At 36.8% G+C, this 23992-nt stretch overlaps 4 protein-coding genes across 12 annotated transcripts; 2 read left to right on the top strand and 2 right to left on the bottom strand.

Moving 5' to 3' along the window:
• The first annotated feature begins 183 nt into the window (after nt 1-183).
• On the top strand, nt 184-2646 carry LOC104776416 (2-oxoglutarate and iron-dependent oxygenase domain-containing protein ICU11). The gene is made up of 9 exons (XM_010500483.3): nt 184-718; nt 811-858; nt 951-1127; nt 1228-1378; nt 1482-1568; nt 1661-1785; nt 1949-2067; nt 2191-2302; nt 2379-2646. Exons 1-9 carry the CDS (start codon nt 410-412, stop codon nt 2442-2444), a joined length of 1194 nt encoding a protein of 397 aa, XP_010498785.2. The 5' UTR covers nt 184-409; the 3' UTR covers nt 2445-2646.
• Nucleotides 2647-2786: 140 nt separating this feature from the next.
• LOC104741005 (thiamine biosynthetic bifunctional enzyme TH1, chloroplastic) lies at nt 2787-5594 on the bottom strand. Of its 8 annotated transcripts, XM_087508764.1 has the most exons (9): nt 5189-5548; nt 5023-5098; nt 4849-4924; nt 4628-4762; nt 4398-4414; nt 4268-4306; nt 4140-4180; nt 3618-3871; nt 2787-3534 (listed from the first exon to the last, which is right to left on the bottom strand). In XM_087508764.1, exons 1-9 carry the CDS (start codon nt 5492-5494, stop codon nt 3006-3008), a joined length of 1473 nt encoding a protein of 490 aa, XP_087364890.1. In that variant the 5' UTR covers nt 5495-5548; the 3' UTR covers nt 2787-3005. The 8 variants fall into 8 exon arrangements, with proteins under 8 accessions (XP_087364890.1, XP_087364888.1, XP_087364891.1 ...); XM_087508762.1 differs by lacking the exon at nt 4268-4306 and having other exon boundaries at nt 4140-4267; nt 4350-4414; nt 5189-5594; XM_087508765.1 differs by lacking the exon at nt 4268-4306 and having other exon boundaries at nt 4140-4267; nt 4350-4414; nt 4849-4928; nt 5189-5588.
• A 124-nt stretch (nt 5595-5718) lies between these two features.
• Nucleotides 5719-10825, bottom strand: LOC104776415 (uncharacterized). Of its 2 annotated transcripts, none has more exons than XM_010500481.3 (11): nt 10189-10825; nt 9945-10063; nt 9416-9860; nt 9184-9299; nt 8337-9093; nt 7811-8239; nt 7517-7705; nt 7204-7431; nt 6795-7107; nt 6524-6707; nt 5719-6434 (listed from the first exon to the last, which is right to left on the bottom strand). In XM_010500481.3, the coding sequence occupies exons 1-11, from the start codon at nt 10396-10398 to the stop codon at nt 6011-6013; spliced, it is 3414 nt and encodes a 1137-aa protein (XP_010498783.1). In that variant the 5' UTR covers nt 10399-10825; the 3' UTR covers nt 5719-6010. The 2 variants fall into 2 exon arrangements, with proteins under 2 accessions (XP_010498783.1, XP_010498784.1); XM_010500482.3 differs by having other exon boundaries at nt 6524-6704; nt 10189-10647.
• Nucleotides 10826-21520: 10695 nt separating this feature from the next.
• LOC104776414 (COP9 signalosome complex subunit 5a) lies at nt 21521-23992 on the top strand. Its single transcript, XM_010500480.3, has 6 exons — nt 21521-22058; nt 22274-22555; nt 22653-22800; nt 22901-22989; nt 23562-23639; nt 23738-23992. The coding sequence occupies exons 1-6, from the start codon at nt 21663-21665 to the stop codon at nt 23825-23827; spliced, it is 1083 nt and encodes a 360-aa protein (XP_010498782.1). The 5' UTR covers nt 21521-21662; the 3' UTR covers nt 23828-23992.

Raw genomic sequence — 23992 nt, 5'->3', positions numbered from 1 at the left:
CTTTTGTAAGCCATTGCCCTCTGTGTGGCCTTTGTCACATTTATTTCCACTGAATCATTTTGTACAAAATCATGCGTCACTGTTTTTTACTTACATAACATGATGAAGCATATAACCTAAAGTTTTCCACCAACAACAACATTATACAGATTGATTAGTAAGTATTATTACAGATTAAATTTCGACCAACAACAACAACAACAACAAAAATAAAATCAACGTTTCTAAAAATGGTAGGAGCAAACAAAGAAACAAATATCAGAAAAGGTCCCACGTTTTTTTTATTTTTACCTTTGAGGAGAGGGTTCTATAAAAATCCGAAACCCTAACCTCTCAAACAAACCATCTTCATCTTCTTTCCACTCATCCAAACCTAAACCCTAGAATGCGTATCGCTTTCTTGACCTGAATGTGCAATCAAACTCATCTTAGATCTATGGCTCTCGTTTCTTCCGGAAAACAACAATCTGAGCAGCAGCAAGAACCACCGCGAGCCTCCTCTGGAAACGGCGAGGCAAGATTGAAACTTCGGAGAACCCCTAAAGAAGAACATGAGCCTGAGAACTATGAAGATCTACCTTTGGACTTTAGCCCGTCTCTGTTCAGCTCCCTTGAGCGTTACTTACCCGAGCAGCTTCTCAATTCCACTCGAATCGATAAAGCTAGTTTCATGAGAGACCTTCTTCTCCGATACTCCCCTGACACTGAGCGAGTTCGGGTAAAAAGCTTCCTCCTTTTTTACCCATTTCTGATAGTTTTTGAGGTTCTATTACTGTGATTTGAGCTTTGAATTCGTATCTCATTTTCCAGATTATGAGACATAACGAATACAGGAAGAAAATCTTGTCTTCTTACCAGGTAAGTTTCTTTTATCGAGTTGGGGTTGTAAAGTCTCAATCTTGAATTGGTTATTTCAATCGTTTTTGATTGTTGTTAATCTGGTTTTGCAGCGTCTGCATGGAGAGATCTATACTCTTGACCCTACAAGTTTCTTTGTGCCTTCGTTTATTAGAGCTTTTACTCAGAAGTCGGAGCAGAGTTTTAGAAACATGATGGTTGAGTCCGCTCCTGGGATTTTCACTTTTGAAATGTTTAAGCCACAGTTCTGTGAAATGTTACTAGCAGAGGTATGAATTGACTTTAAAGCTATCGTCTTTTTAATGTTTGGCCATAGCTAAGTAAGTCGTTCTTTGTCTTCTTATCTGATGCTTGACTAATTTTTCTCAGGTTGAACATATGGAGAAATGGGTTTATGATTCAAGATCCACAATAATGAGACCTAATACGATGAACAATTTTGGTGTTGTCCTTGATGATTTTGGCTTTGATCGCATGCTCCAGCAGTTGGTTGAGGACTTTTTAAGTCCTATATCTCAAGGTTTAGATTCTAATTGTGATTTGCAGATTTGTGTTCATCATTGCAAGTTTGTTTTTTGTTGTGATATATTTGCTGATGGGCTTGGCTTTCAATCTTGTGTCAGCTCTGTTCCCGGAATTCTGTGGATCCGCTTTAGATTCTCACCATGGCTATGTTGTTGAATATGGAAAAGACAGGGATGTTGATCTTGGTAAGTACGGGGAAGCTTTACATAATGGGTCTCTTCCTTGTTTTTTTAGATTTGAATTGGTGGATTATCTAAAATTTGCTTCTTGATTGTAGCGTTCCATGTGGATGACTCAGAGCTTAGTTTAAATGTCTGCTTGGGTAAACAATTTTCCGGTGGGGAGCTGTTCTTTCGAGGTGTGAGATGTGATAATCATGTGAATTCCGGTAGCAGTGAAAAGGTACTTGTGAAACCAACCATCAAGCAGTCAGTGCATATAATGATGTTGTCTCAACCACAGCGATGTTTATATTGGGTTTAGAACTGATCAGCTTACTATGTGCACATTCATAGTTTGTGTAGCCATCACTCACAAAATTCTTTCTTAACTTGTTCTTCTGTAGGAAGTTTATGATTACTCTCATGTACCTGGCCATGCCATTCTTCATCGTGGACGTCATCGCCATGGTGCTAGAGCTACAACGTCTGGACACCGAGCCAACTTGATTTTGTGGTGTAGAAGGTAAAGTTTTTCAAAAACGTTAAATATTACATTAGACATCAATGTAAGATAGTTTCATCAGCCAATGTGTTTACATCTCTGATGTATGAACCCTTTCATATTTCCCTTTCTTTCTCATTGTAGCTCAACTTTTCGAGAAATGAAGAATTATCAGAAAGATTTTTCAAATTGGTGCGGAGGATGCAAACTTGAGAAAGTGAGAAGACAACGTGAGTCGGTTATTGAAACTAAAGAGGTGTGTATATCAATACGACATCATAGATTATATGTTGTTGTTTTGCTTTCATCTCATGTGTTTTGGTAATTTGCAGATGCTGGCGAGGAGAGCTGCAGAGAAGACACTTGTTGAGCTGGCTTCAAAATCATGTGCCGACTAAACAAAACAAAGGACATGTCCAAAAACCTTCTTTGTATCAAATCATTTCAGTGGCTATGTGTATAGAGGCAAGTGAAACCGTTCGTTTGTAAGCAAGCATTAGATACCTTTGTCAAGGGTAAATTTTTGTTCCATTTTTCAGATTGCTGTAACAACAATAAATTTCTTTAGAGGAGTGAAGAAGCGAAATGAAAACAGACAAATCAAAATTTCCAATTAAATTTATGGCAACTCTTGGAGAATTTTAGAATTGGGGAAGTTTTTGGAAGTAAAACATGTATGAAAAGGTTCATGAGCAGCTGAAATAGCTTTATTCAGCATCTACGACAAAGGATGAAAATACTTTATTTTAGTCACCAATATGTAACAGTTATTATTAACTTTTGGCTTTCTCAACACAAAATACATTGTACATAGTGAGAGTTGCTTGAAAAATCAATAATATAAGTACAAAGGAAGAAGAACTATAAAAGGTCCACAACATTTGGTAAATGTGAGAACTGAGAAGCAACATCGGTTGAACGTAAAACTAAAACACCTTACTCAAATATTTTGGTCATCTTCAAACTTCCCTTTTGCTCTCTTCAAGCGTTTTATGCAACTTCTTAGTTTGAGTCAAAACACACTCTTGGTCAAACAAAGCTGACACAACCGCTACACCTTTTAGATTTGGTGTATTGATCTGCATAACAGACCCAGCATTTGAGATTCCAATGCCTCCTATGGCAACCACCGGTAATTTTGATGCCTCACAAACTGTTTTGAGTCCATCAAGCCCTATGGTACGATTATTAGCCTTAGTGTTGGTTGGGAAAACTCCTCCTGATCCAATGTAGTCCGCACCATCTTTCCATGCTTGATGGGCTTGTTCTGGTGTCTTACATGAGACTCCAATGATCTTGTCCGGGCCAAGAAGAGACCGAACTAGATCAACCGGCATGTCAGATTGACCAACATGGACTCCATCGGCATCACAAGCAAGGGCAATGTCGATCCTGTCGTTTATCAACAAACAAACTCCATGGGACCGGCATATACCAACACATGATTTTGCTTCTTCGAGAAATTCCCGTGTTTCGGCTTCTTTCTCCCTGCAAAAGCACGGAGATGTCAATTAGGCTTCCCTAAAAGAGATATATAAAAAGAGTTGAAGCTCCAGCAAACATGATCAAACCTCAGTTGTATGATTGTGGCCCCTCCCTCTATAGCAGCTTTCACGGCATCCACAATGGACCGGTTCCATTTTTTGTTCATTCTAGAATCCGTGACAGCGTATAGAAACAGGTCATCTGGATTGAATATGCTGCATCGAGAACTTTGGGGATCCTTTTTAAGACTGAAAAAGTGGTCAAAAGGTCCTTGCTTCCCAGTGCCAATGACGATATCTTTGCTGTAATCTAGAGCATTATCAACGAAGCGTTTAGCCACCTGCCAACATCAGAAAGGTCCAGAACAAGTTTATTGGCCTTGTTAATACAAAAGCATGCATCTCAGCCACCATGTACTTTTTCAAATCATCAATCTCCAAACATCTCTGTTGAAATTTGAACTAATAGAATATAAAGTGTGCCCCTTCAAATCAATTTCACTGACGAAGAGCTGATGCAAAACAAACTAATATAACTCATAGAGAGCAATGAAGCATAGCATATTATGCGAAGAAATGTTTTGGAAAAAGAAGGATATATATATGTACCTTCACGGCCGAGAGCATGGAAGAGCCTTTTGCAAGCTCAGCTGCAATACATGAAGCCAAAGTGCAACCAGTCCCATGAGTATTTCTTGTAGCTATGCGAGGAGAACGGAGTTCATGAAATTCCTTACCTAAAAGAAGGGTTCCACATTCCACAAATGTCTTAAAGTCTGTCAAGATTTATCAAGAGAGACAATATAAGAATAATCATACCATCAAAATAAACATCTACTGAATCTGATGAATCAGGAATATCACCACCTTTGACAAGTACAAATCTGTTAAAGTAACGAAAAAGAACTGGATCAACACCACACAGTAATGCTAATGTACTAAGCATAACCACATAGCAACCAAGCCTAAAAGGATTAAACTTTATGCCAGGGAACCAAAAGTAGAAGGATTCTTCTCAATTCATCCACAGTAGGTTAACTTAGAGATGGCAAGAATAAGAACTGAGACTACAGAGAGGAATGAGAGTATGTGGAAACCTAGGACCCATTTCATGCAACAACTTTGCTGCAGACCGCATTTCTTCAACAGTCTCAATCTTAACACCACCAAGTAAAGCAGATGCCTCTTTCACATTTGGGGTTATAATGTCAGCTATTGGCAGTAATCTCTCTCTGTAAAAAAAAAGAAACCGTATTTCAGAAAGAACACAAACACACAGAAATTTACAAACTTAACAAACCATGCAAATAAGCTTTACCGAAAGATAGAGAGAACAGAAGAACCAGCCAAAACATGCCCACTTGTAGATACCATCACAGGATCAACAACCAAAGCTACCTTAACACAACAAAACTAAATTAAGCATTGAAAGACACAAACTTCAGAAATCTGAAAACAGAACAAAAAGTGAAGTCTTTTTGATTATTTTTACCACGAACTGGGAATTCTGATAGATTTTGAAGAAGAACCTCAACGATTTCAGTAGAAGGAAGCATCCCAGTTTTCACCTAACAAGTTTTGATCAATCATAAGAGAGTAAGTAATCACTAGATTGCCCTGTATGAACAGAACAGAAGAAGGGAAGAGAGAGAGCTTACGACGTCGAATTCGAAGTCAGAGAGGACGGACTTGAGCTGTTCAGAGACGAACTCCGGAGGAAGAAGATGAACAGATTGAACACCTCGAGTGTTCTGAGCAGTGACGGCTGTTATGACTGAAGCGCAATAAACACCACGAGCCGCGCAGACTTTAAGGTCGGCTTGGATTCCAGCTCCGGCGCCGGAATCCGATCCCGCCACAATCAAAACCTGCGGTACCTTTCTAACACTCTCCGTCGTCTTCATTGACGCCGTCGGGCTTCTCCAATTCGCCGGCAAACTCCTTATTCCTCCTAAGCTATACATTTCTCGTCCCTTCCTCTGTTTTCGATTATTTTATATATTTCCTTTTTATTTTTATTCTCATGACTTAAAAATATTTCACTACTTTATTGACTTTAATGTTACATCAATATGTAAATAAAACTATATAGAAACAATCCGTATTTAAATTATGATACATTTATTTATATACTTGTGGTCCACGAATAAAGGACAATAAAGTAGAAAATAATAGATACATTGATAAATTTGAAAGCAAGCTTTTCATATATCATTGATTAATAAGAATTCATATACATACAAGTCTTACAAGACGTTTCAGACTAATTTACAAATCACAAGCTATAATATTTTATTCATTCGGACACACAAGGATTATAAAAGAACCAAAGCTGTTTTTGTTTTACAAATCAGCATCATGCATCATCAAATCATAGAGCAGCTTACGTTACACGTGTAATTATTGTAGTTATATATCATATGTATATATACAAATGGATACTATACAAGTTACCGAGCATGGTTGGTTGGTTGGTTGGTTCAATGTTGCTGCATGAGATTAGTCAACCACGGACCATGAACTCTGACCGAGACACAAGCTACAACACCAAGGGCTCGAGCTGTCTCTAATACCCTCTCTTTCAATCCTCCTCCTCCTACTTTCTTCATCTCTGTTCCCACCATTCTTTTCCCATTTTCACCATTCCCACTCAATAAAGCTCCTCGAGCCGCTTTGTATATACAACCTGTGACTCTTTCATACACTGTATTGCCTTCTGCCAAACTCTTCCCCAATAATCCTTTCATCATGTTCTTCTTCTCTTCATCTTCTTCACTCATTGTTGTCTCAACAATCTTCGTTAATCCTGCTTCTTCCTTCCCATCTAACACCTCTAACAACTTCTTTGTCATGCTTTCTGTTTCGCTTTCGCTCTTAGCAAGCATTCGACGCCATATGAGCAAGCTGCATAGCACAGATCCTTTTTAGTTAGTTAAAGGGTACTCTCTGGTTAGTTAAATGAGTTATTACCATATGTGACCAATCATTCATACCTTGTAGTTACCACAATTATCTTCTGAATTTCGGCTTGAATATCCCTTATGCGAGAGAGGTTGAGCTGAAAAGTTTCCGGTGTAACTTCTGGTGTTAAACCAGATACCTGACTCACCAGCTTCAACAATCCGAGCCTCATTGCCAGATCAACTCTTTCTCCCTTGCATTCTGACACTTGACCTTCTGAACCAAAAAGCATATGAAACTTATAAGTGTATGTATAATCTAAAAGTATGTACAGAATTTACAAAGTTGGGTAACAAGCAAAACCTGCAGTGTCCGTAGCAGTTGACTTGGACGTGGTATTGACTGCAAAGCTTCCACCCGTTTTGAGAGAAATTCCCATGGAGGATCTCTCAACCACATTCAAGGCTGAAAGCATATTTCTGTGCTCTTCCCACTCGTCTTTACAAGACAAGAGAGTTGGTATCCACCTTCGTGTCACTGGTAGTGATTCGTAGGCTTGAGTGGGAGGTCCATAGCGCTTTTCAAAAGCTTGTGTTAGGTAATCAAACCCTGCTGGCCCTTGCAAAAAGGGTTTCATGATTGTTATGCGCCCTATGCCTATCTCTTGCTTAAGTTCCTGATGGATTTGGAACAAAAAATAAAGATACTGATAAGTCGACAAGGAAAGCAAAAAGATCAATTTGCAAGAGCGAAAAAACTTATGGATACAGACCTGAATCTGTTCGAGAATGAAGCGGATCCCCTTGACTATTGCAACAGCACGAAGGTTACCAGATTCATCTTTAACTTGACACAACCTGTGAAGTTCCTTGAGTAAATCCCTGTGAGTGCTTTCATTCTCACTGTCATTAGCTGGGGCAGAGAGTTTCCTAATAGTAGCCAATGAAAACTCAAGCATCTTTCCGAGGTACTCGATATCCAAGGTGCCGGAGTTGAGCAACTACCAACAAAAGACAAAAATGAGAATCACCTATATTTCTTACAAACTAAAATATATATAGAAAGGACAGAAAGATGAAGCAAACCTGTGAGAGAATGTCCAGATCGATAGCTTCAGTTATATCTACTTTCCAGCTATCTGGCACCATTTGGCAGAGTTCGTCACTCACTTCTTTCATAAGGTTAGAGATGCAACTATAGTCTGGCTCCTCCGATTTCACTGATTCCATGACATTATCCCAGAAAGCTCTCTCCATAGTCTCCTTTATCTTTTTCTGCAACACACATTTTAAAAATCAACAACAATGTGGAGAACTACAGAAGCCATATCTAATCCTCCTAGAGTAGAACTTGTCGAAATGCAAACAATGGAAACAAACCTTAAGACTGTCCTCTTCATCCTTCACAGTAGATCCACCAGGAAACTTGAAATTCCAATCGTGAAGGAACTCATTCACCATCAACTCATTCTGTTTTGCAACCTCATCCACAGTGCCATTACTGACTCTTGAGGGTCCAGATGAAGGTGGAGTATCATCCTTAAATAAAGCACGACTAACACGTTTTGAACCTTCAACACCTACACTATCTTTACTTCTGCTGCTTGAACTAGACACAGACTGAACTGGAGATGAAGCTGAGCTTGGAGAAAAGAAATATGCGAGTTGATTAGCCATAGGGCTACCATTCTCCTTAGCCTGAAAGTACTTTGTTCTCGTTTCGGACAACGCACTTTCCATACGCTCAACTCCTGCAACTCCACTCAGGTGTCGTACTTTCTCCGTTAGAAGTTCTTGATCTTGTGTTACCTACAACAAGAATTCACATTATGTAACAAATATATCAGAAAAGAGTCCCTTACTTCACTTTTTAACAATAGCAAAGGTGATGGTTGAATAAGCAAACCTGCAACTGAATTGCTTTCTTATCATGAGTGAGTATAGTCCCACCCCCTTCTGGAGTTAGCTTACATTTTTGAATCATGGAAAGCTCAAGCTGACAGGCCGCTCTTACCAAATCATCTTCCAACAACCGAGCATCCTTAACTTTCCAAATCACAAATGAATTCAAAAAGGAGCACCATGCCTTATCAAATAAATCCAACTGAGATCTCAAGGTCCGAAGTTTTGATTCTCCACCAGAAACCTGAACAGGACCCTCTTTAATAACCTTTATCAACAACTTAAGCTCTCTCACAAATCCTTTAGACGCGTTATTGAGAGCAGCCTCTTGATCACCTTGGCCGTTAAAAACAGCATCTGGATGGCCAAGTATCATAAAGGCAGAAAGAACAACTCTGACAGGATACCTAGACATCTTCACCGGTGTCCCGGTCACATTCCTAACAGAAGAAACCTTCTTTCCTTTTCTGCTCCTCAAATTACTTGGCGTTACCTTTCTCCTTGGAGTGGCAACTCTTCTAAGAAGGTGATCAATGTTATCCAATCTGGACGGTTGAGAAGCGATGGTAACAACACTCTTAGAAGCTTCTAAGCGAACTTCAAGACGATCTAGCAACGATTTAACAGTTCTAAGAGTAATAGGCGACTCAATTAGTACTGCAAGCTGCTCAAATGGCAATGACTCGCTAATCTTCAAACCATCATAAGCTTTTGCCAAGTCTAAAGTTGTCCTCTTCTGCCTGACAAAGCACCTCCAACACCTATAAAGTAATACATATACTATCAAGAAGCAATTAAAGAAAGCATATACAAAAATAAACATATAAAAGTATTATGTAACGCTGTGTTACCTTGAGAGCTTTCTAGAGAGAAGATCAGCATCTTCCTGCATCATATCGCAAAAGAGACTAATGGAATCACGTTGCCTTCTTCTCTGACGAAGAAACTCGGATCTATGTCTCTTAGCCTCAATTATTATCAATCAAACACACCAAAAAAAAACAAAAAGTAAGATAAAGAAAACAGAATTACAAATACAAGTTAACACAAAAACTACAAGTAAACACAAAGACCAAAGCTTACTCTTTGCAACTTGTCTTCAAGTTTGTCCCTCATTTTACTTCTCTCAATCTCACGCTGATTAGAAACAGAGTTGGCAACGTGACGTACTTGTTGAACACGAGCACGTGCTTTCTTCTTCTCAGCTTCAAGCAACCCAAGACGTTTCTTCTCAGCAGCTACACGTTTCTGATTGATCGAAGCACGAACACGTTCCTTGTACTTGCTCTCTCTAGCCATCCTCCTCATCATAGACTGAGACGTTCTCTCTTTAGCACAAGCCCTTTTCTGGTGCGACGCCTTGAGTATCTTCATCCTATTAGCTTCAGCCTTTTGAACACGAGACTCCACTTGTGTTCCAAGCTTCACACGTTCCCTCTCAGACCGTATCTCAACACTCGTTTTCGCCGCTTGTCTTAACTCATCTAACTTCGCTAACCGCATCTGCGCCTTCGCAAGAATCTCCAACCTGACAAAAGTTTCCCAAACAATCAAAAATCAAACTAGAGACTTCGATCGAAAGCCTCAAACTTTGAATTGATAAAAATCAAACCTTTTCTGTTCAGCAGCAAGAAGCCTAGCCTCGATCCGTTGGCCAAGTTCTTCATCAGATGATCGTGAAGGGCTTCTAGGTTTGGCACGAGCCTTTCTCGAAACGTTATGATAAAATTGCTAACACACACACACAAACAAAAAAAGGTAAAAAAAAAAATCAGAATTAAAAAAAGTAACAAAAAAAAAAGAAAAAAAAAAAGAGACTTAGTCATTTCAGGAAAGAGAGAGAAGAGAAGAAGAACCTGTCTTCGTAGATGGGCATGAAGAAGCTTGTCTTCAATATCTTGAACAGAAGATACAGTCTTCTTATTACTACTACTACTACAGTCAGACATAAGCCTCTCACGAATCCTCCGTGGAACTCTCATCATCATCACCGCCGGAGTATTATTATTATTAACCTCCGGCGAAATTTCCAAAACCATCGCTTCCCCTCGATCTTTCTCCTCCATACCTTCGATCAATCAGTAAAACCAATCTCGATCAACGAATCTTTTTGTATCCAATTGAAAATTTCAGAGATGAAAACTCGAAAACAAGAAGAAGAAGAAGAAGAAACAAGAAAAGAAGTTGCTTTGTGTATTTTCTTTCTTTCTTTCGCTTCTTTTTACTAAAATAAAAAAAAAAATCAGTTTTTTTATTTGTTTAATAAGAAAAAGAGAAAAGAAAAATAAAAGTACTGTGTTTGGTCACAAAACGTTGCCTTGTGGATCGAAACTAAACTCGACACGTCAGCGAGGAACCGAACCGTGTTTGTTTGACTAAAATGACGATAATACCCCTATTGTTGTAGCAGAATTTTCTGACGCTACCTACTTCTCTGATCTCTCTCTACTGATTAAAATGATTAAAAACTTCTAGAAATATTTATTTCACCCACATTCTCGCATGATCGATATCTTATAATGGCAAATAGTATAATCAAAGTTTAAAAAGTTATTAATCGACAGCTTAACTAATCATCAGATTTTTAGATTATATAAACCAACGTGATCAAAAAAGTTCTCCACTCCTCTTTCGTATACGACGACAAGAGCAGTGGTTTTGAGTGAGGATGTGAACAAAAAAGGTCGTTGGAAGTTTAGATTAGAAGACTTTAGTGGTGGTGGCATGATGTATGTCATTTTTGCGTTAATAAGCAAGCAAACGTTTTTGTTTGTTTTTGTTATCTTTATTTTTTAGAAAGATCTTACTAATTTAATTTGTATTGTATACAATCATAATCTACCGATCGTAACGCATATAATATAGTTATTTAATAAATTTCAGTTTGTCTGATTGCTTTCATCCACAATCAAACAAAAATTAAGTGTATTTTCATGGGAATTGAAATCTCGAAACTATGGTATGATTGTTAATCTCTAGGCCAGCAACGTAACTAGTTACAAAAGGCCAAGTGCATTTATACGATCAATTTTGTTAATTCCATGGTAATTTGAAGTTTGCTTTTTAATCGACAGTTGCATTATAAATGAGTAAGATACGCCATTTAGACCATATACTTAAGATAAAAGTGAGTAGTCATAAATAAATCGCTATCTTCAAGGTCGACGAAGAAAAAAAAGGGAAAAGTAAAAGTGTTCATATTCGATATCTGAATAGGTTATAAGATTAAGAGGGATTAAATGCTTTTTAAATTTTTATACATGATTTGGACCTCTTATCTAATATGATTCACTCAAATTTTATGTATGGGAAGGATCACAACCAAAAAAATTGAAAACTTTTTTGGTGGAAGAAATTTATTTATCAACTTGGCTTTAAAGGCTATTCCACTTGTCACTATTCAAATATTCGAGTTTTTGAGCTTTTTAGTAACAACCTTGGTCACCCGTATAATGCAAAAGCACGTGGTATAAACTTTATAAGAATGTAACGCTTCAATTTCTGTGACCTTCTTTGCGTAGACTTGTCATCAAAATTCAAATGTATCAAGTTTATAAAAAAAAGTATTTGGAGGATTGGTTCTAATTATATAGGAACTAATTATTAATTAAGACGTATGAATTGTTTCTAGGCATCAACGAATTTTTTTTTTGTATATATAGAAAAATGGATGAAATACGATATATTGAATATGCAAATGATTGAGAGTTAACTCGATATAATTCTCCATCGTATATACTAAAGAAGCCAAAAAGCATATTAACTCACTATATATTTTGATCGTAAAGAAAAAAAAGTTAGTTTCGTTCGAATGTTTGGTGGTGATAGGAGCCTGATAAGATATCTTTTGTCCACCCACGTTTTAGGTACTTGAGCACACTAAAATTGCAAATGAAAAAGATCAACAAATTTCTGATTTACTCATAAGCTCACTCTCTTTGATTCATACACATGAAAAATATCAATAGTAAACTTAAGTTTTCCTCTATCTATCCTTGTCATTGCATTAATGACCAAACGTTTCCAGAATCAACTACCTACCAAAAGCTACACTTGAAGTACCCAATCTCTCGTTGTTTCCATACTTGTCATATAGCTTTTTACCATGGACTCAACCAAATATTCCAGCGTTATGCAGCCTCTTTACCATGGAGTTCCGAGGGAAGAGAGAGACGCCACATTCATTTTCTAAAAACCTGAGACAACCATTTTCATACGTTTTCATCTTCTCGCCAGCCTTGAAGAAGTAAGGAGTTCTCTCTGGTGAAGACAAAGATGTCCATGTCTCAACCTATATACAAAACCACAAAAGCAGAGGTAAATAATTGCAAAATTTAATGTTATAGATAACCCTAGGTATTTTAAAATCATAGATAGAGCAGACTCTCAAATGAAGGAACCTCATCTGGTGTTATGTTATTGTCTTCAACGTGAAGGGATTTAGACAGAAATGTCGTCAAACTAGTAGCTACTGGTGAGTCACAAATAGTTTATATTACATAAATACTTTTTTAAATAAGTATCTCACAAAACTTGTACAAAAGTTATAAAAATTTCTCTCAATTATGGTTTTATAGCTTTTATATAGAAATTATAATATTATCTACAACACTATATGTTCGTAACTACATAATTTTGAGAACTACATAATTTTGATAATGTGATAAGGACAATGATCGTTAAGATCACGATGTGATAAATATCATAATCGTTAGATCCTGATAAAGAATTGTATGAATATAATTATGAATGATATTTAGATATTCCACTTTTTGTTTTATGTTTTTTGAAAAATCTAACACAAATTATTAAAACAAATTTACTTCTTCACTGAAGTGTTTTTCAGTAGCTAATATATCAATATATAGATTTTTGATCCATACTAATAAGAAATACTTGGTATAAATCAAATTTTACAAAAAAAAAAAAAAACACTCCACCATTTTAATCGACTTGTACAACTATAAATACAAAAGTGTTAAATGATATAGAGATAAAAGAACCAAAATTACAAAGTCAAATTATAATACACTCATATAATTATAAAAATAGAATATATTATGTAATACTATTATCTCTACATTCTCTACATTGTAAATAAAAAAGAAAAATCACAAAATAGTATATTTGTTGACTAAATTAAATTTAATGAACAATAAGGATATCTTAACTATATAATAAACCACTACACATAGACAAATAGAAATTATACACTACATAATATATTGATGTAAAACTATAGTAGATTTAAAAAAATACAAAAGATATCATTTACATTTATAGTTAATATAACAAATAAATTTTATTTTGCCTTTCTAAACAAAAAATATAGTCCCGCGGGTGTAATATATAGTATAATTATATTTGAATGATATTTAGATATTCCACTTTTTGTTTTATTTCTTTGAAAGATCTTTTGTGAATTGTGTTCAATTTTTGTTTTCAACTTTTTTTTTTTAATTATTGGTTTGGAAAGTAGCCTCACACCCAAAAAAAAAAAAAACATTAATACGACGTCGTTGTAGAAGCAAAACCAATCAAGGGGATCAATGGTTTAAAGGCTTTAGCAATTTATATGATTACTAAAGAAGAGACTATTGTGCCTATCTTGTTTAGTTTGTAGATTCTATCTCGACTGCTACTACATATATAAGTTTGAATGAAGACTAGATGACATTTGATTCTTTTTCCATCTGTAGAAGGATCTTGGCCTTGGTGTCTAGATATTCAATCCGTGCTGGTTTTGCATAGCAGATTCTTTCTTTAGGCTCTTATTACTGTTAAAGCTCCACAATGGGTAATTGGGTATGAACAATATATGTTTTCTCTTTTGGCAGGGACGCCCTTGATGCGCTCCTGCATGCTAGTCAGATACTGCTGCAGGCGTATGCTAATGACTCATGTTGATCTGATTGAGAAGGTTCTCAACTACAACAGTGCACACTCTCCAAAACTTCATTATATATGCTGTGTTTCTTTTCACTCGGACGTTATTGTCTTCTTCTATTTATTTACTGGTACCCACATACTTTTTTTTTGCAGCTCTGGAAAAATCAGACAACAGTTAGAAGAGGATTCAAATCTGCTGGAAGAGTTTTCCTCTTTAGAGATGCTTAAACACTACTTTCTCAGTATCATATTTTCTGAACTGAAATATTTGTCCTTTTGAGATGTTCACGTTTCATTTATATTGAGGTATAGACTGTTGAATGTGATCAAGTCTTCATTATATTATTTTAGAAGAGTCTTATATTATATAGTTAAGTAATTGATTTGTGTTATGTATAAACTATTCGTATCACACAGCGAAGAGATACAAATAGAATCGTTAACTGCAAAACAGTTACACATGTATGTGTGTGTCTCCACATTGGGTTGTCTTCTAGAGACGTGTCCCTTAGTCAAAGTGTGTCATGTAAACCTATAAATACAGTTTATATATCTAATAAAAGAGTGTGGTTTTCGTTTACAAGAATCAAGTAAACAAATACATTGAGTGTAAAACAAAAACAGAGAAAGAGACAAAAAAGCAGAGTAAAATCTGTGTTTTCCGATCCTTAACAACTTTGAGAGTTCAAAGTCTTACATGGTATCAGAGCTATGGAGACAACAATGCAACAAGTTATTCCAATCTTCAATGGTGAATCTTATGGCTTTTGGAAAATCAAGATGATAACCATCTTGAAGACACGGAAGTTGTGGGATGTCATCGAAAATGGAGTTACGGTGAGTTCGGCTCCTGAAAACTCACTGGCGTTAATCAAAGAGAGAGATGATCAAGTGATGAAGGATATGATGGCTCATCAGATCCTTCAAAGTGTAGTTTCAAATTCAATATTTCCAAGAATCGCTCCCGCATCAAACGCAAGAGAAGCTTGGAACGCTTTGGAAATGGAGTTCCAAGGAAGTTCACAAGTACGAACGATTAATCTTCAGAGTTTGAGAAGAGAATACGAGAATCTGAAGATGGAGGAAGGTGAAACCATTAATGATTTCACAACCAAGTTGATTAACATGAGTAATCAACTAAGAGTTCATGGTGAAGACAAGACCGATTACCAATTGGTTCAAAAGGTTCTTATCTCCTTGCCGCAAAAGTTCGATAGCATCGTTGCTGTCCTTGAACAAACAAAGGATCTATCAACTCTCTCTCTTACAGAGATGATAGGTACTTTGAAAGCGCATGAGAAGCGCTTAAGCCTCCGAGAAGAACGTATCAATGAGGGTGCGTTTTATGGAGAAAAGCTTGGTTCGAGAAAAGGAAACAAGCAAAACAAACGCCATGAGAAGACCAAGAAGTGGTGTGGTGTGTGTAAAATAAACAGTCACAGTGAGGTAGACTGTTGGGGAAAGAAGAACAGAGCTGTTCCTCAAAAGAGAACGACCAGTGAAAGAAAATGTTATGTGTGTGATAGACTGGGGCACATAGCTAAAGATTGCAGACTTATACGAAGTGAGAGAGCACACCTAAGTCTTGAAGAGATAAAAGATGACAATGGAGAAGAATGTCATATGCTCTTTAGTGTTGTTGAAGAAGAAGAAGCTTCAACAATTTGTGAAGAAACATGGTTGGTGGACAGCGGATGTACCAATCATATGTCTAAAGATGCAAGATACTTCAGTACCTTGGATCGTAGCAAGAGAGTCACCATAAGAATTGGAAATGGTGAGAAAGTCTTGTCTGAAGGCAAAGGAGATATACGAGTCTCTACGAACAAGGGAGTACATGTCATCAAAGATGTACTTCTTGTACCAGAACTAGCAATAAATATGCTAAGTGTCTCGCAAATGATATCTAATGGATATCGGGTTATCCTTGAAGATAATAAATGCATGATTCAAGATCCAAAGAGGAGAAAGATCATGGATATCAAGATGGAAGATAAGAGTTTTCCCATACGTTGGAAAAATTCAAGTAAAGATGTTTATGTTGCATTCGAAGAGAAAGAAAGAAAAACAAATCTTTGGCATATGCGGTTTGGTCATGTCAATTTTGACAAAATGGAGATAATGCAAAAGCTAAAGACTGTAGAAGATCTTCCAAAGTTCGAAGTAATAAAGGGTGTATGTGAGTCTTGTGAGATGGGCAAACAATCAAGGAGGAGTTTCCAAAGAGTTCTAAAAGCAATACAAGCAACGTATTAGAGCTCATACACTCGGACGTGTGTGGTCCAATGCAAACCGAATCAATAAATGGAAGTAAGTACTTTCTAACATTTATTGATGATTATTCGAGGATGACATGGGTGTATTTTCTGAAGAGCAAAAGTGAAGTGTTCTCAAAATTCAAGATATTCAAGCCTTATGTGGGGAATCAATCGGAGACTCGGATTAAGAGGCTTAGAACGGATGGAGGTGGTGAGTTTCTTTCAAAAGAATTCATCAAGCTATGTCAAGAGAGTGGCATACATCATGAAGTAACAATACCCTACACTCCACAACAGAACGGTGTTGCAGAGAGACGGAACCGTACACTTGTGGAAATGGCTAGATCGATGCTCACGGAGAGGAGTTTATCAAATAGGTTTTGGGCTGAAGCTATTGCAACATCAACTTATTTGCTAAATAGATTACCATCGAAGCCATTGAGAAAGGTGTGACTCCATTACAAGTATGGAGTGGGAAGAAACCAAGTGTTAATCACTTGAAGATATTTGGGTGTGTATGTTACTTACATGTTTCAAGTGAGAAGAGAAGAAAACTTGACGCTAAAGCCAGGCAAGGGATATTTGTTGGTTATAGAAATGAATCAAAAGGATACAGAGTGTTCTTATTGAGTGAAGAGAAGATCGAAGTGTCAAGAGACGTGACATTTGATGAAGAGAAGACATGGAATTGGGATAAGAAGGAAGTAGAGAAATCAATTCTGTCACAATTCAAAATCCAGTCTTCAAGGGAACAAGGAGATCAAGGAGCAAACAATGATATAAACTCTCAAGTAGAACAAGTAAGTGATGCATTCAACCGGCTACAAATCTCAGAAAGAGGATTTCAAAACACGGTTGAAGAAGGAGAAAACTTCGTTGGTCCAAGAGGATTCAAATCGATCAACGATTTGATGGAACAAACAGATAAAGTTGAAGAGATGGCTCATATACACGAAATGTGTCTTATAATGGATGAAGAACCTCAAGCTTTGGAGGAAGCAATGAATGATGAGAGGTGGATAGAAGCCATGAGAGAAGAATTGAGGATGATTGAAAAGAACAAGACGTGGCAAGTTGTGGAGAGACCAAGAGATAAAAATGTAATTAATGTATAGATATTTCGTTTGAAGACTAATGCAAGTGGAGAAGCAATCAAACATAAGGCAAGATTGGTGGCTAGAGGATTCACACAAGAATATGGTGTAGATTATCTGGAAACTTTTGCACCGGTTTCAAGATACGATACGATAAGAACGGTAATGGCGATTGCAGCTCAACACAAATGGAAACTCTTCCAAATGGATGTGAAGTCAGCGTTTCTAAATGGAAACTTGGAAGAAGAGATTTATGTAGAACAACCACCGGGATTTGTAGAAGCAGGAGAAGAAGGAAAAGTTCTTAAACTCTACAAGGCACTCTATGGCTTAAAGCAAGCACCTAGAGCATGGTATGGACGCATTGATGGTTACTTTCTCAAAAATGGTTTTGAGAGAAGTATCAATGATGCAACACTCTATGTAAAGAAGACATTGGAGGATATATTGGTGGTCAGTTTATATGTTGATGACATCATAGTCACGGGTAGCAACATGAAGAAGATTGAACAATTTAAAGAGGAGATGAAGAGTGAGTTTGAGATGATGGACTTAGGCGAACTAAATTACTTCCTTGGTATGGAAGTAATACAAAACGAAGAAGGTATATTTCTCTCACAAGAGAAGTATGCAAAGAAGCTTTTGAAGAAATTTGGGATGCAAGATTGCAAAAGCTTGTCAACGTCATTGGCTCCTCACGGCAAGACAGAAGAGGTCTTGAATGAAAAGCTTGAAGATGTTACGAAGTATAGAATCATGATTGGGGGCATATTGTATCTTTGTGCTTCTAGACCAGACATCATGTATGCGAGTTCTTATTTGTCTCGCTACATGACATCTCCATTAAAGCAACATCTTCAAGAAGACAAACGGGTCCTTAGATACGTCAAGGGTACTTTGACATATGGGATTCAATTCAAGCAAGTAGAAGAACCAGAGTTGGTTGGATTTTCTGATAGTGATTGGGGCGGATCAGTTGAGGACAAGAAGAGCACAAGTGGCTATGTCTTTACGATCGGATCAGGTGCATTTTGTTGGAATTCTAGCAAGCAGAAGACGGTGGCTCAATCAACGGCTGAAGCGGAATACAATGCTGTTTGCTCAGCAACGAACCAAGCAATATGGTTACAGAGGTTGGTGAATGAGATTGGCTTCAAGACAGAGAAGGGTGTAAGGATCTTATGTGATAACAAATCAGCGATTGCAATCGGAAAGAATCCTGTTCAACATCGTCGGACCAAACATATCGACATCAAATATCATTTTGTACGAGAGGCTGAACAGAATGGGTTGATCAAGCTTGAGTACTGTCCAGGAGAGTTACAAATAGCAGACATATTGACGAAACCTTTAAACAAGTCAAGGTTCAAGGTTCTACGAAAAGAGCTAGGCGTAACGATGAAGCCATGATCAAGGAGGAGTGTTGAATGTGATCAAGTCTTCATTATATTATTTTAGAAGAGTTTTATATTATATAGTTAAGTAATTGATTTGTGTTATGTATAAACTATTCGTATCACACAGCGAAGAGATACGAATAGAATCGTTAACTGCAAAACAGTTACACATGTATGTGTGTGTCTCCACATTGGGTTGTCTTCTAGAGACGTGTCCCTTAGTCAAAGTGTGTCATGTAAACCTATAAATACAGTTTATATATCTAATAAAAAAGTGTGGTTCTCGTTTACAAGAATCAAGTAAACAAATACATTGAGTGTAAAACAAAAACAGAGAAAGAGACAAAAAACAGAGTAAAATCTGTGTTGTCCGATCCTTAACAACTTTGAGAGTTCAAAGTCTTACATAGACGAGACCATCTCTAAAACCCTTTGAGAAGTTACTTGAAGTCACTGATTTTCACAAGTAAATAAAATGCAAAAAATAAAAGTTATTGTTCGATCTTCACACTATATGCAACACAAGTAAAAGTTGATTTTCACAACACAATCGTCCGACTGCATATAGTGTGTTCAAGCTTGTGCAAAAAACAATCCCACGAACGGTTAAGGAAAAATGTATAACCAAGGGAGAATGAAGAACACAAATGTAACCATGTTTGGCATATCTAATCCGACCCGTTCTTTAAGGGAACATATCATATTTAAATCTCTCATAACGATCCCACAAACCACATGAGAATGAGATGTGCTCGAGATATCAATATTAACTCAATATATATTTTGATCGTAAGGAAAATAAATTAGTTTCGTTCGAATGTTTAGTGGTGACAAGAGTATGATAATATATATCTTTTGTCCACCCATGTTTAGGTACATGAGCCATCGAGAAAGAGGACTGCTTGTAAATGAGCAAACTCCACAATACAAAACAACAGTCTGACGTCCGTAGGAAACTAATCTGCCTTTTTTGAATACGTTATACCCAATACAATACTTGTAGCAAATAAAACTTAGTAATTGGCTTTATTTGACAAAATAATTTTTTTGTACACTGACATTCTGATGCTTAAATCATAATGGGATTGAGTGGAGAGTAACATGAAAAGCTACCGAATTACCAGATTGTGAGACATATGATGATAGTATTTGAGCGTATTTGAGTGTTTTAGTGAACTTTTAATCGAGTATTGATACCAGATTAGTAAATTGTGAGGCAAATGAATGGTTCACTTGTCAATAATTTTCATGATTTTTCACATAGCGTGTAGGTTAAACACCCCATCAACACTTAATGTGAAAGGCATGGAAAAGTATGTAATATGTGTTTCAACACAAACTTTTTATCTGCTGGATGGTGAGATGCTGTAATCTTTTCATAGCTTAGTTCAGTAATTTATTTTTTTAACAAAAACAAATAGTATTACTCATTTAAAAGTCTTAAAGACATATTATTAAGCAGAAAAAAACATAGCACCCCAAATTGCTAAACACACTCTCCATACAACCCAAGGACATAAACATGATATATTAAAAGTTACAACGCTTCTCTACTTGTCAATGTCAACATTTGCCTAATTATGGATCTGTACTCGGCACCTTCACAAGTCTTGAAACTTAAGTAGAAGATTGTGTTGCTCGACTTCAACTTCAAAATTGACTCTCTTCTGTCTTCATTTGTTTGTACCACCACTTTCTTTATCTCCAATGGAAGATAATCCACCATGTAAATATTCCACTTAAGAGTATTCACCAATTTAAGCATATAGATGAAGCAACTCTAACTAGAATTTACTCCAGTTTTGATAAATTTGGTTATTATAAACTAAAAGTAAAAAAAAAAAAAAAACTTAAAAGAAAATTACGAAAATACAAGGAAAAAGATTTCAATTGATCGACTCATAAGTCAATTTCCATAAAATACTTTACTAAAAATATCTAAGAAATTTAATTTACATTAGAATTAGAAAATTAAAGAGATAAAAACTAAATAAGTGTAAATGTACGTTATTATAGTAAATATTTTTAGATTTAAGGTAGCATTTTAGTCCCCCAATTCCAAATCCATATACACATATTAAAGAGGTGCCGCATCTATGGTTATCACTGTAACGGTTAATTAACTACCGGTTACGGTTAAAAATTTTGTTTAACCTTAACCATAACCGTTTAATAAACGGTTACGGTTAAACACGATACCGGTTGAAGCAATTACGGTTATATACGGTTACAGTTATTTGATAATATGATATAATTGATATTATTTATTTATAATTAATATGTTCTTTCAGTGTACTCATATTTTTTATATCATATGATTCATATTAAATAAATAATTATTAGTATATTTTATTATGTTTTTGAAACGGTTACGGTTAACAAATTACGGTTTAAATATGCGGTTAACCAACGGTTTTGATAAGATTACGGTTAATTAACGGTTATGGTTAATATAATTTAACCATATATTTACGGTTAACGGTTACGGTTTTAAACTATTTTACACGGTTACGGTTAGGATATGGTCTGGTTATGGTCCGAAATACGGTTACGGTTTAATTTTGGTCATGCCTAGCCGCATCTTGCAAACGGGTTTAACCCACAAAACCCAAAAAGCTTTCTTCAGTATAAAACCGATTCGACAAAAATTAGCAAAAAAAAGCCCTAGATTTCTTCTACTCTTTTGAATTCGATGTCAATGGAGGGTTCATCGTCGGCCATCGCGAGGAAGACATGGGAGCTAGAGAACAACATTTTCACAGTCGAACCACCAGATTCAGCCTCCGACGGCATATTCCACTACGACGACGCTTCGCAAGCCAAAATCCAGCAGGAGAAGCCTTGGGCTTCCGATCCTAACTACTTCAAGCGAGTCCAAATCTCAGCGCTCGCTCTTCTCAAGATGGTGGTTCACGCTCGCTCTGGTGGCACTATCGAAATCATGGGTCTTATGCAGGGTAAGACCGATGGTGATACCATCATCGTTATGGATGCTTTCGCTTTGCCTGTTGAAGGAACTGAGACTAGGGTTAATGCTCAGGCTGATGCTTACGAGTACATGGTTGAATACTCTCAGACCAACAAGCTGGTAAGCTCCTTCATTGGCTAGGGTTTCTCTCTTTTGTTCCTTCTTGATTTGTAGTGTTTTAGGGGTTTTAGAGATTCCCTCGTAGTGGTTCTTGCTTCATTACCTTTTGATGGCTACCACAGAACTTAAATTAGCTATTTTGCTCTTGATCTGTTGGTACTTGTTCTTGATCTTTTATGCAAATTTTGGCTGATTGATTGGTTATTTCTGTATAGGCTGGGAGGTTGGAGAACGTTGTTGGATGGTATCACTCTCACCCTGGGTATGGATGCTGGCTCTCGGGTATTGATGTTTCGACTCAGATGCTTAACCAACAGTATCAGGAACCTTTCTTGGCTGTTGTGATTGATCCAACAAGGACTGTTTCCGCTGGTAAGGTTGAGATTGGGGCTTTCAGAACATATCCTGAGGGACATAAGATCTCAGATGATCATGTTTCTGAGTATCAGACTATCCCTCTTAACAAGATTGAGGACTTCGGTGTGCATTGCAAACAGGTACTTATCATTCTCATTTATTGATTTTTTTTTAATCTTGGAGGCTTAGATTATTTGCTATTGTGATTGATTGATTTTTTTTTTTTGTATGTGGCAGTACTATTCATTGGACATCACTTATTTCAAGTCATCTCTTGATAGTCACCTTTTGGATCTCCTTTGGAACAAGTACTGGGTGAACACTCTTTCTTCTTCCCCGCTGCTGGGCAATGGTGACTACGTTGCGGGACAGATTTCAGACTTGGGTAAATTCTTGGATATGCTAGAGCATGTTAATTTACTTTTAACCCAGGTCGTAGTTTAATATTTTCCCTTTTCTTACCATTTAATCTTTTACTGGTGAAGCTGAGAAGCTTGAGCAAGCGGAGAGTCAGCTCTCTCACTCCCGGTTTGGAGGAGGAATTGCGCCAGCAGGTCACCAAAGGAGGAAAGAGGTTTGTCTTGGTGGCTTTAACAAATTTATTTGCTATGTTCTCATTCTTTATTGACTGTCTGAGATACTGGATCATGATTTTGAGCTCATATACATGCCGCTTTTCAAGCTTTTTCCTATCTAGAAACTTAATAATTGGCGAATTAAGTGCTACTATCAATATCTAGCGACTTGGATGGGTAATTTGTAGTTTGATTGATTACATTTAGGATCTTTATTCTCAGGCAGTATGTTGATTGGATATAAGCTGATCATAGATACTCTCTACCTGCACAACATTATGGTTCACCCTGTCTGGTTGTGGCATTTCACAGTTTTTAATGTTTGTTTAGTTAAGAAAATGTCCAGAGTTGTTTAAGTTTGCACTAGTAAAACTTGGGAGGCTTTGATGTGTCAATTATTCTAAACTTACACTAGTCTTGTGTCTGCTTCCTAGAGTAGTATTGGATCACTTTCAGTTTCAGGATATACTGGATCATAGCCAGAGATAACCAGTTATTATCTCTGGCTATGTGACTGTTTCGTTTTAGGAGATTTCAAATTCTAAGCAGGTGTGTTTTGGATCACTTTCAGGATGAGTCTCAGCTTGCTAAGATAACTCGGGATAGCGCAAAGATAACGGTTGAGCAGGTCCACGGGCTAATGTCACAGGTGAGTAAAAATACATGATGACATGCTGATACTATTTTATCGTTTGTGGTTCATGGACCCATAAGATTCACTCAACTCTTTCATTCATTGGTATGCAGGTTATCAAAGACATCTTGTTCAATTCCGCACGTCAGTCCAACAAACCTCCCAGTGAACCATCTGATCCAGAGCCAATGATCACATCGTGAAGTTTGTAATTCTTTTGTTTTGTCTGCTGCGCAAAATGACTTTGGTTTTGACCTGGTTTATGAGGCAATGCACATTGTTTCCTATATCTCTCTCTAGTGTAGTAGTATCTGCTTCAGACAAGCTCTTTGGGTTACTAAATGGCATTAACATGACAACTTCGATCA

Source organism: Camelina sativa, chromosome 3, assembly GCF_030686135.1.
Source record: "Camelina sativa cultivar CO46 ecotype springtype chromosome 3, ASM3068613v1".
In the NCBI taxonomy this organism is placed as follows: domain Eukaryota; kingdom Viridiplantae; phylum Streptophyta; class Magnoliopsida; order Brassicales; family Brassicaceae; genus Camelina; species Camelina sativa.
The sequence above is the reverse complement of the archived record's forward strand: the minus strand, read 5'-3'. Positions and strand labels throughout refer to the sequence as shown.

Excerpts from the sequence above, each read along its gene's own strand:
- LOC104776416 (XM_010500483.3), top strand. The coding sequence starts at position 410 with ATGTGCAATCAAACTCATCTTAGATCTATGGCTCTCGTTTCTTCCGGA. Across the intron at positions 1,786-1,948 it reads ATTCCGGTAGCAGTGAAAAG|GAAGTTTATGATTACTCTCA; the intron begins GTACTTGTGAAA and ends GTTCTTCTGTAG. Across the intron at positions 2,068-2,190 it reads TTGATTTTGTGGTGTAGAAG|CTCAACTTTTCGAGAAATGA; the intron begins GTAAAGTTTTTC and ends TTCTCATTGTAG.
- LOC104741005 (XM_087508762.1), bottom strand. The coding sequence starts at position 5,494 with ATGTATAGCTTAGGAGGAATAAGGAGTTTGCCGGCGAATTGGAGAAGC. Across the intron at positions 5,099-5,188 it reads CTGACTTCGAATTCGACGTC|GTGAAAACTGGGATGCTTCC; the intron begins GTAAGCTCTCTC and ends AAAACTTGTTAG. Across the intron at positions 3,872-4,139 it reads CCATGCTCTCGGCCGTGAAG|GTGGCTAAACGCTTCGTTGA; the intron begins GTACATATATAT and ends TGATGTTGGCAG.
- LOC104776415 (XM_010500481.3), bottom strand. The coding sequence starts at position 10,398 with ATGGAGGAGAAAGATCGAGGGGAAGCGATGGTTTTGGAAATTTCGCCG. Across the intron at positions 7,108-7,203 it reads TCATTCTCGAACAGATTCAG|GAACTTAAGCAAGAGATAGG; the intron begins GTCTGTATCCAT and ends CAAATCCATCAG. Across the intron at positions 6,435-6,523 it reads ATAATTGTGGTAACTACAAG|CTTGCTCATATGGCGTCGAA; the intron begins GTATGAATGATT and ends TGTGCTATGCAG.
- LOC104776414 (XM_010500480.3), top strand. The coding sequence starts at position 21,663 with ATGTCAATGGAGGGTTCATCGTCGGCCATCGCGAGGAAGACATGGGAG. Across the intron at positions 22,556-22,652 it reads TCGGTGTGCATTGCAAACAG|TACTATTCATTGGACATCAC; the intron begins GTACTTATCATT and ends TGTATGTGGCAG. Across the intron at positions 22,801-22,900 it reads GGGACAGATTTCAGACTTGG|CTGAGAAGCTTGAGCAAGCG; the intron begins GTAAATTCTTGG and ends TTACTGGTGAAG.